A 16030-nucleotide genomic window follows, 5' to 3' on the forward strand; every position below is an offset into this window, starting at 1 on the left:
TTTAATATCATGACGTTCCATTTTACAACAAAGTTGCTCTACACCGCTTTGATCGGCGTTGCAGATTTAAAGATACGATCCGTGATTCCGTGAATGATACCGACCGATCGCTATATTCGAGAAGGATAGGATTTTCATATCGCTACACTATTATCGAGTGCAAAGTAACTTTTGTTATTTGTTTATTGGTGGACGTCGTTTCGAAGCAGCTTCGGCGTCCTCTTGAATTTTCTGTATATATCTGACCGCATCCATACCAACTAAAGTAAATTCCGTGCTATTGCCTGGCGGTTGGGGCTCGAAATTCTTAGGAAAGTTGAGGGCGTCGTTTGCTTCGTCGCGTTCCAAGACGATGGTGAGCGTTAAATTTGTAATATTTTCCGTGTCGATCACCACCTCGCCTTTCTTCACGCTGTCATGTTTCTTTACTTCCATATCTTGCTTCATCCGAGTTCCCAATTTCCGTTCAGAGAAACGTTCGTCATCTAAATCATACGACGGATAATTGCTTTCACTTTCCTGTTCTTTTTTCATGCATAACGTTACGCGTCGATAAATAAATGAAAATGCCGTAGAAATAACTACGTATTAAGGAATGAAATTGGACGAAAGATCCTAATGGTAGAATTTCCAAGGAAATATAGAAACACAGAAAAAACTAGTCGAGCGAGGTCGATTGAATCATTTTAGCGGGCTCGAACGCTTGGTAGTCGTGTTCACCTTCGGTGATTGATTTAACGACGCGATTGATCGTTAGATTACTGGACGGAGGAAAAGCGAGACTGAGAGCCGGTACTTTTGTCCTTTTGCTCGTGTTTCGCGAGAACGTTGTCTCGTTTCTCTCGGCTAGTGCACAACTCTCGTTCTTTCGGCTTCGGTCCTTGACAGTAGCTGTCAGCGATAATATCTACATCCAGCTCGGAGTGGCCGACAGGACGTACACATTTGACGGCTCGTCTCTTCTCGCAACCAACGACGCAGGATGTGCAACCTTGCCAGTCACCGATCATCCATCTGCGATAAACATCGTTACGAGTAGCAACGTAAGTTTCAACGAATTAGAATAACTAGATGGATCGTATTCTCCTTGGACGAAATCTCTCGTCGTCGCGCGAAGGATCTTTCGATCTTTTTCTCGACGTTCGGCCATCACACGGACAAACATTGCTCGCTTTCTGTCTTAGGTTTCTCGGCTTTGAAACTCGAAACTTACAACGTTATATATCAACGAGGACATCGTGATTGAAATTTTAAGCAATTCGGCGGTATTCGCTCGACTTTTGGAATTTTCTAATTAAAAGTATGTAACGAACGTGTCGCTCTAACCTCGGCAGGCAGGGTGCTCGATAACAGGGTCTCACTTTTTCCTCCGGTCTCGGGATGCTCTTACAGAACGTCTCATCCACGATGCCAGCGAGTTTCTCCAAGCAACGAGGCTTGGAAATCTGTTCACCGGGTCCGCAATTCGCGCTGCACTTCTCCCAGTCGACGAAATCCCATGAAAACTCCGGCTTACGAGGGCTCTTTTCTTTCACACCGAACGAATACCTCACCGTCACGTTTTCTTTCGGCAGAATCTATTCGATGAAACAACTTACTCGGGCAACGAAATTATGCCGAGTACGTAGCAACGAAACCACTTTTCCACAGTTCAGGGGAAATATTCCAGGCGAGCAGTTGTTCGTTGGTAAACACAGTTACGTAGGTAAAAAATATTATAACGATAAGTACGTTACGATAATCAGAATTATTATAATTTCGCGAGAATCTCTGCTCAAAGGGATATAGACGCGAGTGTCAAATACGAATTTACTATTCGGGTAAATACGTTGACTCTCAGTTTTCGAAACTTGGTTCGAAAGTTCCGTAATTTCTAACGATAAAAGAACAATTGCGTTTCGTACTCGAACGATTCGGTTGGAGAACGAAGGAATCTCGTTGGATTTAAGCAACCTGCTCGTTTGTCGTTGGTAGTAGCAGCAGCAAAGATATCAGGTCGGAACGTAACGTTCCTTTCCAACGACCGCTTGGAAGATTTTACGAATAGCGTCGCGTAAGTGCGAGTGGTAACGATAGAAGCAGGCGCAAATATCGCGTAATAGCAATTAGTAATTAGTTAGGTGGCGTTGAACAGAACTTTCTTCGTCTCGCTGCTCAAGATATGAACGCGTATCACGACTCGATAAGAAGTGTCCAAATTTGGACACCGTGTTCGAGATACCTTATCAATCTGTCAGGCTGGCTAATTAGAGGACCGCGTTCGTTATGTTTACCAATATAAGCAAATCCTTCGTGACTGGTCCCGGTATGCTGAGAACCTCCTGACTCGCTCTTATCGTTCCTAGCCACGCCCTCGTGCCCGCCACATCGAACATTCCTAAACGATCCCTGAAATGATCGCACATAATGAAAAAACAAAAGCAACGATTAAATGCGCTTGAATCAAACGTACGCTGAATGCACAAAGTATATATCTCACGAGTAGGAGCACGAAGTACGTCTGGAGAGACTCGTGTTCTTTAATCGGACGTTTTAACGATCAATCGACGCATTTCTTTTCTCTCCTCCGCGTTTCTCTAAACGACGCCATTCTTAAAGAACCGATCGACGTTAAGTATGAAAAATAAAAAATAAAACAACGCTCTATCGGTTTTTACGGTACGATGATATAAAATCTACGATTCCTTTAAAAAGAATACGACTAAGAGAGGAAATATTTTACTCTTTCGAGAGTCAAGGTGTTCAAGTTCTTTAGCGGAAGTCAATTTACCCATCAATTAACGGTTTTCCGTCTCTGGTCCTCACCACTATCCTGGATTTAGAGGGCTCGATCTCCTCTAGCCGGACGTTGGTCGCGCCGACCGGGACGTCCACTACTTTCCTCGGCTCTGCCATTGAAAGTTTTCCCCTCTCGATTATTAGAAGTTTTATACCGAGTGGGACGTGCAGTATCGATTCGGGGGATCGCGAATACGAGATTTATTCGCTGATAGGTTATATCGGTCTGGTTCGAAAGCCGAGGGAACGGATGAGATTCTTCGGGAAATACCTTGGAAAGTTCTCGCACTTTTCACGGATCTAGTGCCTTTATCCGCGAGGAATTTCAACTTCCCTAGCCGGCGTTTTATTTATCGCGATTAGAGATTCTTCCGTGTCTAAAAACTTTCGCCGGCTTTTATATTAAATCAAACTCTCGGCATTTTTTGATCGGGGCATAAACTATTCTTCTCATACCACGTTCCTCTCTTTGCCTTTACGATTCAAACCGACGAGTTTCTACAAATTTAAATTAATTTTCCACGGAAAGTGCCTAGTCGTACGATGTAGAAAACTTTTCGATCGATAAAGTTGTATGCCAACGACGAGGTAAAGCGATCGAACCTAAAATAAAAACGTATGATATTTTTTAAGCGACCAGTTCGACGCTTACTCGTAGCTCTTGACTTTCGGCGATTCTTAATAATCTTGCAAAGGAAAACAATTTTAACGATATTGGTATATCGTTATAGAAATATCTAGAAAACGAAATAAAAGCAGACGTAATTAAAATAACGCGTAGGTACGTTTGAAAAATGCGCAAGTTCTTGGAGGATAGTGCGCTGCCCGAAAGAATGCCGAACGACCCACCTCAATCGGTAATAAAACGTCGGAATAACTGTAAAACAAGTTATAAAGACTAAAGGCCGGCTAATACGATGAAACGCGCGACGATATTTCGAAAAGGGAAGAAATCATCTAGAGGAAGAATCGGGTAATTACACTCACGAGACGCCGGACCGATCGTTATCACGGCCTCCTTCAGGCTACACGAAGTGCCATTACCCTTACAGACGCCACACGCATCTTCCACGGCGTTCGACTCCATATTCAGGTCGCAGGGAATCTCTCGACAGACACCACCGATGCAGATGTCCCGAATACTCCTGTAGCAGGTGGTCCCGTCGATGACTCTCGGTCGGAGCGAGGCCACCACGTTCGTTTCGCTTAAACAGTAAAGGCCGCACGGATTTTCCGAAGCTTGTAGATCTGCCGATCGACTCGTGTAAGTGACTTATATAGCCGGAGACGATGTATCGACGAAGAATTCGATATATCGAAAAAGCTAGTTACCCTCGGGTAGCTTGTAAGCGGTCCATCGGTGAAGTTTCCCGTCTTCTGGAAAGATCCAGTTATCGAACTCGCTGCACTGGACGTCGCGGAAGGACGGCGCGTCAACGTCGCACGGCTGGAATTCAGTAAAAGTTTTAACGACGAACATGGTGGTTGTGCAAGGTGACCCAACTTGAGATTTGCTTGGAATAACATAGGAAAATGGTTACGTAGATATCGGTTGAAAATTCTACGTCGACGGCGAATAAATCTGTACATCGTAACGTCGTATCGCTTGATATGCTACGATTCTCTCGGATTCGACAAACGAAACGCATTTTCAGCGAATGTTTTCAGAGTAAAGAGTTTTTTTAGAGAGACGCGGTTTTTTCTCGGAAGTCATGGAAACGATAGCGATTTAGATCTTGTAAGCTTAGCAAAAATGTTTTCCGTCTTTCGAATTGGAGTATATACGACGAGTTACGCGTTACGATGAACGAAGCTTTGATAAGCTTCGATTTTACCGTAGAATATATTTCTGTCCGATATATCTCTGCTTGACTTTTCCGGTGTTACTAACCTTCGTGGCGCATATTTTATGACGTTTTCTGTCACCGCGACAGTAAGCCCCGCCGTTGGACGGCGAAGGATTGATACATCGTCTGACTGAGAAAGCCACGCCGGAACCGCAGCTTCGGGAGCATCGACTCCAAGCTGACCAGCTACCCCAACCACCGTCTACGACTCCTGGTCGTTCGCCGACCAACAGACATTTCATTCCGTAACACCACTGCAAAGTTAATTATCGATCAATTCGACCAACCTGCCACCGTTTTTAAATTAATCGCGTCACGAGCCGTCTAACGATCGTTACGCCTCTCCGTTCCTCTTATCGTTGCGTTATGGAAATTTCAACGAAAATGGCGATGTTTCTTTTCTCTGACATAGCCGAACAGAATCTGTTTAAATAAACTAGTCGAAAGAGCGGTGGGAAATTATTCCGAGTGATCCTGACGCGTCGCCGTATCTTTGTTATAAACAAAAAATATTTCGAAACATTAAACACCGAGGAAAGAAATTCGTCGAAGATAGATATAGAAATGAAAAATTACCATCGAAATGAACCGTTTGAAAGTTCGAATCAAAGGATAACGTTGAAAATTGAAGGAAAAGCGAATTTTTCGATTTCCGATATTTTTTGCGGTCTCCTGTCTTCAAGTTGAATAGAAAAGACAAAAAATCTCAGCAAATTTTTCTCAGCTGTCGAAATTGAAAGGGAAAAGAAGCAAGTTGCATCGTGACGTTACTACCTGCCGTTTGTCGTCTACTGTTTCCGTATATTTTTTCGAAGCTATTCGATCGGTCTTAATTGCGAGTGGCGGAAAATACTCGTACGTTCGAACAACGTGGATGATCGAATTACACGACGATACTTATCCGCTGTTACGATCTCGCAAGTTAATTCTTATACACGAGAGACCATAGCAATCAGAATTCCATAAGGATACCGGAGAAACTCGAAAGTACCTTTATCGCATAGTCAGAATAATAAACCAGCCGTGCTTCCGTCGTTCCTTTTCACGAGGTTTTAGGAAGATTCGAGATTCGACGATCTCGCGAAGAGAATCGCGTCAAACTCTGATTTTTACTTGAATCGAAAAATCGATTTATCAACCGGAATACCGGCTGTGGTTGTACGATCACGTTTCGCTACGTGACGGAAGGAGACCAAAAATATTTCTCGATAACGAATGACTCGAAAATGCTGGGAAACCCGCAGAAACGTGATAAAACGGTCGCGGATGAGAAGAAGGATAGTATTCGTTCGTCGGCTCGTTCTTTGCGAATAATTAAACTCGATAACCAGCGACGTTGAAAAGCAACGCGAAAGCGAAAGTAACAACGCGGCTCGGAGTTTGTTCGTCTCGACTCGACCCTTTGATCCGATCGTGACGCGTTTTAAGACTTTCGTTCCGATGGCACCACCGTTACGAGCTTTCGCGATAAACTTTTCTTTGTTATTATCTCTTTGCGAATGTCTATGTACGTACCGTCCGGTTTAAAACAGCGTCCTCTGTAAGTTGTATTCCGACTCTGTTGCGGTTTTAATTCGCGCTAAGCAAACTCGAGCTTGACGAACTTGTCGAGAAAACGCGCGAGGGCCGAAATAAAATCTTGGCAAATAGCATAACCGAGCCGTTGCGGAGCGATAAGGCGAATTTGCAGAGCGCTGCTGTTCTCATATGTAACGAGTCGTTTTTAAGGAAAATCGTGTTTGGGATTCATCGGCGCGAAGGCTTCTGCTTCGAATTCAATCGCGCGTTACAACTTTTCTCGCTTTTATCGATTACAAGTCAATTAGAAATTTTAAACTCGCCAATGTGTTCATCTCGTAAGAATTTTATTATTCTTCTTATTTGAAAATTAATCAAAGCATCTGCGAATCGAGTTACCGTTAGTGCGTTTACCATGTTGCAAGCATCTATCGTGGCATTCTGTCATCGCGACATCTATCTTCGTTTCGTAGCTCGATTTTCTCAAGAAGCAACTGCGAAGGTGTTACTTTGCAAGTTGATTAAATTTATCCTCCACGATAAGCAAGCTTATTTTTTCTTTTATCTGCTATTCATTTCGGAGACAGGTTTGTATTACGGTTGAACGAAGAGTTTGCTCGGTGGCTAAGACGAGCGTTAACGCGTTATGAACCCGAACGCGGCCTCCCTCTGCGACGTGAACTTTCGCACCACTTTGACATCATGTATCATCTGGAGTCAAATATAGCGGGAAATTTGCATACTTATTGAATCTAGTCTTTCGCCGGCTCTTGAAAGACAAACTGACAGTTACCTCTAAATATATGTAAACCGACGTTATACACCGATGGAAATAGCGACTGGGTGGTCCATTCGTTTCGAACGTTAAATAAATTTTGCATTCGCTATATACTAATCGTTTCGATATTCACCATAAGCGCGATTTTCGTATTTTAAGCGATTTAAATTACTGTTACGAATTAATTACGCGAAATTGATATATCGGTGCCTCGGCTATGGACGATACGGCCTAAAAACCGCGGCGAGAAGATTAGTCAAAATAAGTTTATCGTCGAGTCGACGAGAGCGTGGAACACGAAGGTAATTTTTCTCTTGTCCGATGGCCGACTCGTTTCCCAAAATATATAGCTCGTTTTCCATGCGCCAGAGTTCCAAGCGCTTTGGTCCGTGCAAGCTGAATAAGCCTAGCATGTTCGATGAAGCACGGTTGGCATGGTTGGCAAAGCGCGTGAGGTGAAAGCTAGGTGAAAAAACAGCTGCTCCGCATGTGGCAGGCGCAATGTCTTAATCAGAGTCGCATTGAAATTCAAACGGCCGAGAAGGAGATTTTTATCCGAGTCGGTTTTACCGTCGGCCCCTACTAGACCAGTTTCTTGCAAAAGTCTTGGCTGTAAAACGGCTGCTCGCGTATTTATAGAGAATTATCGCATATCTAAACAATACGTATCATTGCAACGCAGAAACGTACACGTAATTCTTTCGCAATCGACCGCGTCGCGACGCGTGATGCCGCGTCGCACGCCCGACGAAAGCTTGCAATCGACCCCCCCGATGTCCCGGATCGTTAAACCTCTTACACTATCCGTTACTCGAGAAACCTTCCAGTAATTCAGATATGTAAATGCGAGCGTTCGCTGGCCGTAATATAGATCGTACGATAGAATACGAGCTTGAAGATGAAGCGCGATACTTTTTCCGTGTAATTACTGGCTTATTTATAAGAGCGTTTATTCCTCTTTCAGGGATTATAAATTTCTCGAAGGAGAGGCAGCGATAATCTACCGAGTTTCGTAAAAACGTCTCTACTTTACGCGAGTGATCAATTTCGAAAGCAAGTGCCGTCGCATCCTTCTTCGAGAATTTTAACCTGTTCGAAATCGAATACAGCCTTGGATACGTAAAAACAGACAGTCCCTCTTATCGTCGTCGCATCTACGATACCGAAATATCTCTGAAACGAAGCGTCTTGGTTGATCGAATCGTCGATCCTCCGGTATTTTCATTAGCCGAGTAAAATTAAGTGACGCGGAGAGATCAACTGCCGAGATCAGGGACAGGTAGTGGTTAATTCGTCTTTGCATATTTCCAGGCAATAATTTACTCTGTTCTCTCCGCAACGCGTGCCCTCCGCCGCTGGTTTCCTCGCGGACACGCAACCCCTTCCCGGAATGGCACACCTCAGGGTTTCGCAGTTCTGAAAATGAAACGCGATCGTATTGGCGGGGTCGAAGCTGGACGTATGTGTCGTGGCGAATGCGATATCGCGAAACGATAGGCCTACTTCGAACGTCGCTTATCTAAACCGAACGACGCACGGCAGAACGTATTTTCCTAAAAGGATAAGGTAGACCGCGCGTAAGGTAGAAGCTTGCTGTGGCGAACGACAGATGGTGCCTGTTCACGGGCGGTCTGCGTCTATCGCCGTTTATCGCATCGGTATCGCGATTCCCGACGACGATTGACGAGTTGGCGACCCGTGGACACCTCGAATCGCCAAGGAAACGCGACCAATTCTCGAACACGTACGACGTTACGCTGTCACTACGTAAGAAATATCGCTTCTTATTTCCCGGCCTAAATCGAAATCGTGCGATCGAAGTAGTGGCAAATGTTCAAATTTAAACTTTGAAGTACCGAACTTTGTCGGGATAAATGATCGAGAGCTTTTCGCGATAAAATCAACCCGAAGGTCGTTTCTTCGAAACTCAACCAGTTACTAAAATGTAACTTTATCAGAACCGTTTCTGCGCTTATTTCTACGCACGACAAATTTTGAGGCAAAGAATTCGGTAGCTTTGCGTTGAAATTTCGAATGTTCGAATTAAACCTTTTCCGTTAAACGAACTCGACGATAGAAATCGATCCTGTTAAATAAGGAATCTCGATCGTTGATAAAACGAAAGTTTAGAAGAGTACGCGAACCGATCCGCTTGGTAGGAAAGGCAATTTACGATGTCTAAAATAATCGAGAAACCATGTTGTCCGACAACGTAAACGTAATTATTCTCTGTAGTTTATTAGGTTTAAGCGACGCAAAGAGAATGATAAATTGAATTACATAAATTATATGAAATTGCCTTAGTAGTCGAGGCACCTTTGAATTCAGTCGCGTTAATATATCTGTACTCGGTACTCTAATTAAATTCTCCGAGATAGGAAAATTAAAGAAATTAACTTCGTCTAAAGTATAGCCACTTAAAAGCAAAGGTTTGTTCCATCCGGCCCCTTGATTAGAAGGTTGCATGGTGAAAAGAGAGCAAGTTAAACGGCGCTAATACGTACTTGAAACGATACGCCTGGAGCATCGAGGAAAGTCGTAATTCTTTTTTCTCGGACGTGAGACACGAATACGTGGAAACAGGTGCGAAAAGAACGGCATTCGACTCATATACTTTGCAATAGATGAAAAATAATCGGGTTTTCCGCGTTTTTCGGACAATTTCACCGTTGACGTGCTATAAAAACGTTGTAACGGATCGGTATCAACAGGACGTCGACAGGTCGAGGCATCAACGCGGCGCAACACCTCCCGGGCGATTCGCGGGTACCAACCGCCAACACCAGAGGGCTACGACGACAACGAGTCTGTTTATCTCGCTAGCGGTCGAATATACGAGCGAACGATACAAATACCGCACCTAGCGAGACTCCCTATACGTCTAAGGCAGGGACTACCGGGCATAGCCTTATCGACGAGTCCACCGGTAGTCCCGGGACGAAACGCAAAACTCTCTTTTCATTCGCCATAACGTCAACATATGCTCGTGGAAGTAATTTTTTGTTCGTCAAGGCAAACAGCTAGACAAATTTAACTAATTTCGTATGCGCGGACGGCTTAATTAACGCGGCAAAGTCGTTGAACAAAGCTGAAAGTGTTTGCAGCTGCCGCTTTACACCGACCCCGACTGTTACAAATACGAATAACTTAATGAACAAGTGGAACACATTAATGAAACCGCACCAGTTCACGCAGTTACGGGTGAACTTTCTTTTCTGCCGTAACAGGAAGGAAAAGAAAAAAGAAACTGAATCTTTGTTTCGCCGGTGCGTATGCAAATATCAAACAACGACGCGTATTAACGCGTTTATTACAGTTCCTGGAAAACAATGTCGTTCGATAAATAAACGATGCACACTCTGAATTTTCGTTAAGTTCGTTAACGTTCGCGCCACCCTGCCACGCGAGTCTCTATGTTTTCGTATTTAATTATAAAATTACAACGGCCTCGTGTTGGCCCATCATTAACGATTTCAAATGACGAAATAACGAGGCTGTTTGACCGAGGTTCGACGCGACAGCCGCTCGGTTTACGGTCTCCCTCTCGTTAAATCAATCGAGCTACGGCGCGAACGTTCAAGCTTATGAAAATATTGATTTTCGCCTTTTTAAAGGTGCGAAGATAAAACGATCGATCACATTCGCGTTGATCGAAACAACGAAAACGTTATTCTCGCGAACGTTTCAATTTTCGTCGTGGATCCAGTTTTCAGAATCCAGCCGGGCTACATATTCTTTCTTGGCCCCGACGAAATATGACGGAAATATAAAAGATATGGAGCTGCATGCCGCGCCGGCGCATAATATTACGTGGAAAATACGGTTGCGGAAGAGCCACGTAACGTAATATCCCGCTGAGAATAGGAGCTGGCTACGAAGAAAGACAAGTACGCTTTAAAAAAATAATACAGAGGCAATTAAATTTGCTTTCTTACCATGCCCAGGTCGCATTGCCGTGCATCAGAACTGTACTGTATCCGACATTGGTCATCCGCGTCGTACACTACACCTGGAAGAAGGTCCGTGCTGGGAAACTCGTGATTTTGCTGCTCGTCTTCCAAACAAAATCCCAAACCTGTCCTGCAAGAATAATCGCACGGATAATCTTCTTTAGCGTTTGCTAACTATCAGCGACCTAAAGAAGCGTTAAAATGTTTTGCTTTTATTAGCGATAGCCTTCCCTCTCCCTTTTTTTTTGGACATCCGCAACGGTATTAAGCAAATAGGGGAGTTTGATAAAATCGTAAGAATTTTAGCAACAAGAAGGATAGAAATACACTGTTCTTCCGTTTCGGAGTTCTGGAAGAAATCCAATTTTATCGTAGAATTTTAAAGCGTTTTTCGGTCAACAAGGTTCTTCGCTGCTTTAAAATGAATGAAAGCAAAAGCAATCTCGAATCGATCTGATAAAGTTCCGGTGCTGTACAATGCAGTTTCTTACTCGATATACGATTTCAGCGAATTCCTCGAACACTCGGACCATCTTTTCGTGACGTACATGTTGCCGGGATGCATGACCGTCGTCTCCACATATCCTTTTCCACGACGAACAATGCCTGAGCAACCATTTTCCTCTTGGACGTCGTGCGACATGCCTAATCTATGTTAAAAGTTCATCTCAACCTCGAGACGAATAAATAACAAATCCAACGATAAAAACGTTTTAGCTTTATGAGAAGGTCCTTCGTCGATAAAGGTTAATATTCTAAACATATTGTATTATACGCTTATTAGTTTCACGAGTACGTTGTTTCGATGAAGGTTACTTGAAAGTCATTTAAAGGTCATCTACAGTATTATCCATCTTAATGTCAACCGTACGTAATATCATTTAGAAGTTACAAGTTAATGGAAGTGGTATCTTACGAGGCTTGTTATCGTGTTACATTCTTTGGAACTCCTCGTGAACCTTCACATTTCGAACTGTAGTATTCTTCGGCGTAAGAAATGAAAAGAAGAAGAAGAGGAAGAAGAGGAAGAAGAGGAAGAAGAGGGAGAAGAATGAAACTCGTACGTGTGTCCGATGTGATGAGCGATGTGATATCCTGTGTGTAGGCCGATATCATTTATAACGACAGCGCCTTTCAAAGGGTCGCAAGTTCCAGCGATCGTCGAGGCACCGGTGAAACCGCACAAGTTCGCCAAATCGCAGACGTTACTCCTGGTTAAACGAATGAACGTTGAAGCTCGTTCGAGGTTAAGTTGGATACGCGCAACGTTATTTCGATCGCAAGGTACTTTGTAATGAGAATAGCGCAGTCGTGGTGATTGGGGTGTGAATCGTCACCAGGGTTGATCGTTTCTTGCCACTCCTGGAAGTATTTTAGGCTACTGTTTGGATCTTTAGTTATCGCTACAGTCATCTATATTCGTGATTTAACGTACGTGATATTAAAGCGATATTAAAGAAGAGATATAATCGTATCGTAAAGCAAAGAAAACTACCTGGTTTTCTTGGGCATGCATTCTTATGATTCTAACAACGGTTAATTCCATTGGAATGCCTAGACTATCGTCGTGTAACAATCCTGCGGCCTGAAACACGCTTAAAATTAATAACTTTTAGCGATCCTGTTATTACCAGAAAATAACGCAGGTACATCCGTGTTATGTGTTGGAACGTGCTTTTGCCTATTTTTAACCCTTAATGGAAGGCAATTAGGAGTAAAGTAGGGCAAAGTTAGTACCATGTTGAGCAGCGTCAGCGCGTAATTCTCGACGTCGAAATCCTGGCGATAATCGAGAACGGTCTTGTCGAGTACCAGCAGCAGTTCTATCGTGTAGGATTTAGTCTGCTTCTTAGGTGGGTGGCTTTTCTGCGAACTGAAAGCGCGCTTGGCAATGGTTTTGGCCATATTGCCGGTGACATTACAGAGAATCTCGGCGTTCCTTCCGAATTCGTCCGGACTCTTTTTGTAGACGACATGCGGGTGCTCCGTTTCTTTGGTAAAGTCGTGACCTGCCACCGGCTGAATCGTGTACCACGATCGTTTCGTTCTAATATATCCGGCCTGCAGATGAGAACACCGAGATTCCTTCTAGTCGAATTTATCTTACGCCGGGACTCTCGGCCCACCATATTTGTTCGAGTCGTTTGAAAGCTTTATCCGGAAGGCTGCCTCTCGTAATTTAAAAACTTTATCCCTTTGTTCCGAACAGACCGCGAGTCAACGTCGCGTCTCTAGTTTACGCTGGAAAGTTTTTACACCTTAGATAGGCCAAATCCGATATATCGTTCAAGATTTCAAACGACTAATCGCCAAAGGAATATAAAAGGCGATACTAACGAGGCCGTAACAAGTGGACAAGGCGCTGTTGCCCGATTGACCGAGAACGCGACCCTGATAATGGCACTGGCTGTCGCGTATTTTTCGCAATTTTAAATTCTTCAAGAAATCATCGTTGCCTCCAGCATTGGAGGTTCTCGATACCTCGTGCTCTTCCACGATAGCGCCTGAATAAAATGTTTCCGTATCGTATTCGGACTGTACAAGTCTAACTTTATAGCTTCTGTCTGATATAAATAAATTGAAATAAATCGTTCGCCCGATTTATTTGTCTCTTTACAGAGAGAAAGCTTTAACACGGTATTATACAATTTAAAATCGATACGTTGCGTTGCATCGGGAAAACTACTCTACTCTGGCAAATTTATCGCGATGAAACGGCACTTGCGACGTTCCCGACTAGTACAAGCAAACGTTAGCACGTTCGTTTTTCAAGGTTGCTCGGTGAAATTAGCATAGACACCGGGTATCGAGGAGATTTTCGACTCGCCTGGAGCAACGAGACGGGAATTCGGCCGAAGCTCGAGATGATGTTCCTCGTCGTCGATTTGCAAACGGTAGTGAACAGCGTCGTCGGGAATCCTATCCGCGGCTGTTCGATCCATGTAGAAGGAACGCTTGAAGTGATGAGGTATTCGATGCGACACGAACTTTCCATCCGACCTGACTTTCCTCGGGACCACGATCTCGTATCCGGCGCGCGTGCTACGCCCTTGAAAAATGAATCGTCGTTATCAGGCTGTCGCCTTCCTTCGATCGCGTCTCATCTCGTCGGGAACATCTTCCATCCGACTCGAATTCAATCAATTATTCCACGGAGAATACCAATTTTCGAGTGAAACTCCTTGCCGGAGGCGGCGGAATCAAGGAACCTCGACGTTTCCCTTCGCTTCCCTTCGGAATACGTGTCTGCCTTGATTCTAGGACCTTCTGAATTCCTTCATTACCATAATCAGCGTTATCATAATCATATATCATTGCTGGAGGTTCAGCGCTAATAATCGTATCAAATTAATACGAAGGTAGTAGCGTCGGTAAAGCGAATGCATAATTAACAACGTTAACATCCACGTTTACATAAAGCGCTTACCTTATACCGCTGTCGAATTACGTTAGATAATTAGCTTCAACTTTGATATTTGAACGTTGATCGAGCCGAGTCGATGATTAAACAAGATTCGCGACTACCGGCGTTTCTATAACGCGCCAGCTACGAGACAAGTTTTTCGTTTACCTAGCTTTGTCCAATGATATCTACATAGAAGGTAAATGCTTAATTCTCGTAACGAAGCAAATTAGAGCGTGGCCTACAAATTTTCCATCGTTTCACAATTCCGCAACGGTCGGGTTCGACATTTCCGATATTCAGTAATTTGCCCAAGCAGATCGAGTTTCCTCGAATCCTTGAATCGACCGCGGCAGAGCGCATAGAAATGCAGCGCTGTTTCGCGCTTCTCCAAGATATTTCTTCTAAGGGCATAACTCTGTTTGCGCATGCCACGCTTCACGACTACAATTTACGCGTCGGTTGTTCCGTGTTCGTTCGATACCTACATGCCGGCGTGTTTTGCGAAAGGCCGGCGACCTACTTCTGGAGTAGGCGGCGGAGCAACGAAAAATCTTGTACGCGAGAGAACGTGTTCGCTAATGAATCCGCTTTATCGCGAAAAGTGCCCTTCAGGGTTCAATTTCCTGGCCGCCGATCGCCGAGAAAATTTCATCAACCGCGCTTCGATATCTTTGATCTCTTTTTCTCTTTGTTAAGAAACCGGGAAAAGAGGAAAAACCGTTTTGCTGCGTGATATCTAAATAACGGTTTTTTTTAAACCGCGCAGCGCGTTTCTCGTCGCATGAAACGACTCAGAATCAATTAGCGAGATATTCAAGCAATCTACCTTCTTTATGTCGACTACGTACCTACTTTCATTCTATACGTTCGACGTACCAGCACAGGGTATTGCACTAGTTTCGAGGTGTCAAACGTCGAATTCGACGAGATTGGTGGCACCTTTGAGCGACTTATTATCTCAACAGCTTCAAATAGCTGTGACAGTCTTTTTATTCAAACGCTATCCTATCTTTTTTTTCATCGTCGTAATAGAAAAAGTTGTTATCCCTTGCAAAAACGAAGAATGATTCGTCGAGTAAAATTACGAATTTACAAAACAGGACGAGTCTAAATTAGCGCGTACTACGCGTACTCTGCTAACGTTTGAGCTTGCATATATGGAATACGTAATTTATCATCGGTATATTAACCGACGAAACTTTCTCGCGTTCGCGAACATTCGAAAGTTACGAACGTAAGTACATATGCCTGGAATCCCTATTTTCCACTCGGTCAAGAGTTTAATAACGTATCGATCGATCGAAGGAGCGAAAACATACGTTTGGCGTACTCGAGCCGTTATCGAAGCGAACGATTCACCGGCACGTTCTCTTGCGTCGAAACCGTCGAAAAATGTATTCGGATCGCGGCCAAGAAGCGGTTGCTCGGTGGACTAACTCGCAGAGTTGGAGTAGAGACGAGCCGCTTCTTCCAAGAACTTTGAAGTAGCTTCGAGAGGAGAAAATCGATGGAGCACGAACACGGAATGAACCGAACGAGCGACCGCATCATCGTTCAACCATCGACGCGTACTTTGCGCGATCACAGAAATATTTGAAAACCTCGTTTCTCTCTCGGTAACTCTACGCCAATGACTGAAAAGCGTGGCAAACGTATCTCCGTTTCGATGTAGAATTTTGATTTCGTTATCATTTGGGACAACGGTGCCGACAGCGTCGTGTAGCCGATTTTTCGGACACGTAGCCGCGTTGTT

General features: G+C 44.0%; 1 protein-coding gene across 1 annotated transcript; it reads right to left on the minus strand.

Moving 5' to 3' along the window:
- Positions 1 to 174: 174 nt before the first annotated feature.
- Positions 175 to 14186, minus strand: LOC117233244 (A disintegrin and metalloproteinase with thrombospondin motifs 7-like). Its single transcript, XM_033493373.1, has 18 exons — positions 14156 to 14186; positions 13699 to 13920; positions 13209 to 13375; positions 12642 to 12932; positions 12367 to 12456; positions 12160 to 12284; positions 11936 to 12082; positions 11363 to 11521; positions 10857 to 11001; positions 8245 to 8337; positions 4670 to 4879; positions 4111 to 4225; positions 3766 to 4026; positions 2771 to 2888; positions 2274 to 2388; positions 1327 to 1577; positions 797 to 1014; positions 175 to 485 (listed from the first exon to the last, which is right to left on the minus strand). Exons 1-18 carry the CDS (start codon positions 14184 to 14186, stop codon positions 175 to 177), a joined length of 3069 nt encoding a protein of 1022 aa, XP_033349264.1.
- Positions 14187 to 16030: the final 1844 nt, after the last annotated feature.

This window comes from Bombus vosnesenskii, unplaced genomic scaffold, assembly GCF_011952255.1.
Source record: "Bombus vosnesenskii isolate JDL3184/JDL3185 unplaced genomic scaffold, Bvos_JDL3184-5_v1.1 scf7180000013295, whole genome shotgun sequence".
Lineage (NCBI taxonomy): Eukaryota > Metazoa > Arthropoda > Insecta > Hymenoptera > Apidae > Bombus > Bombus vosnesenskii.

What these genes read in the sequence shown, in the direction of transcription:
- LOC117233244 (XM_033493373.1), bottom strand. Translation starts at nt 14,186, where the DNA reads ATGATATATGATTATGATAACGCTGATTATG. An exon ending in ATTATCGCCAGGATTTCGAC is followed by an intron (nt 12,457 to 12,641) that starts GTCGAGAATTAC and finishes AGCGTGTTTCAG; the next exon opens with GCCGCAGGATTGTTACACGA. An exon ending in GCTCATCACATCGGACACAC is followed by an intron (nt 11,522 to 11,935) that starts GTACGAGTTTCA and finishes CTTTTAACATAG; the next exon opens with ATTAGGCATGTCGCACGACG.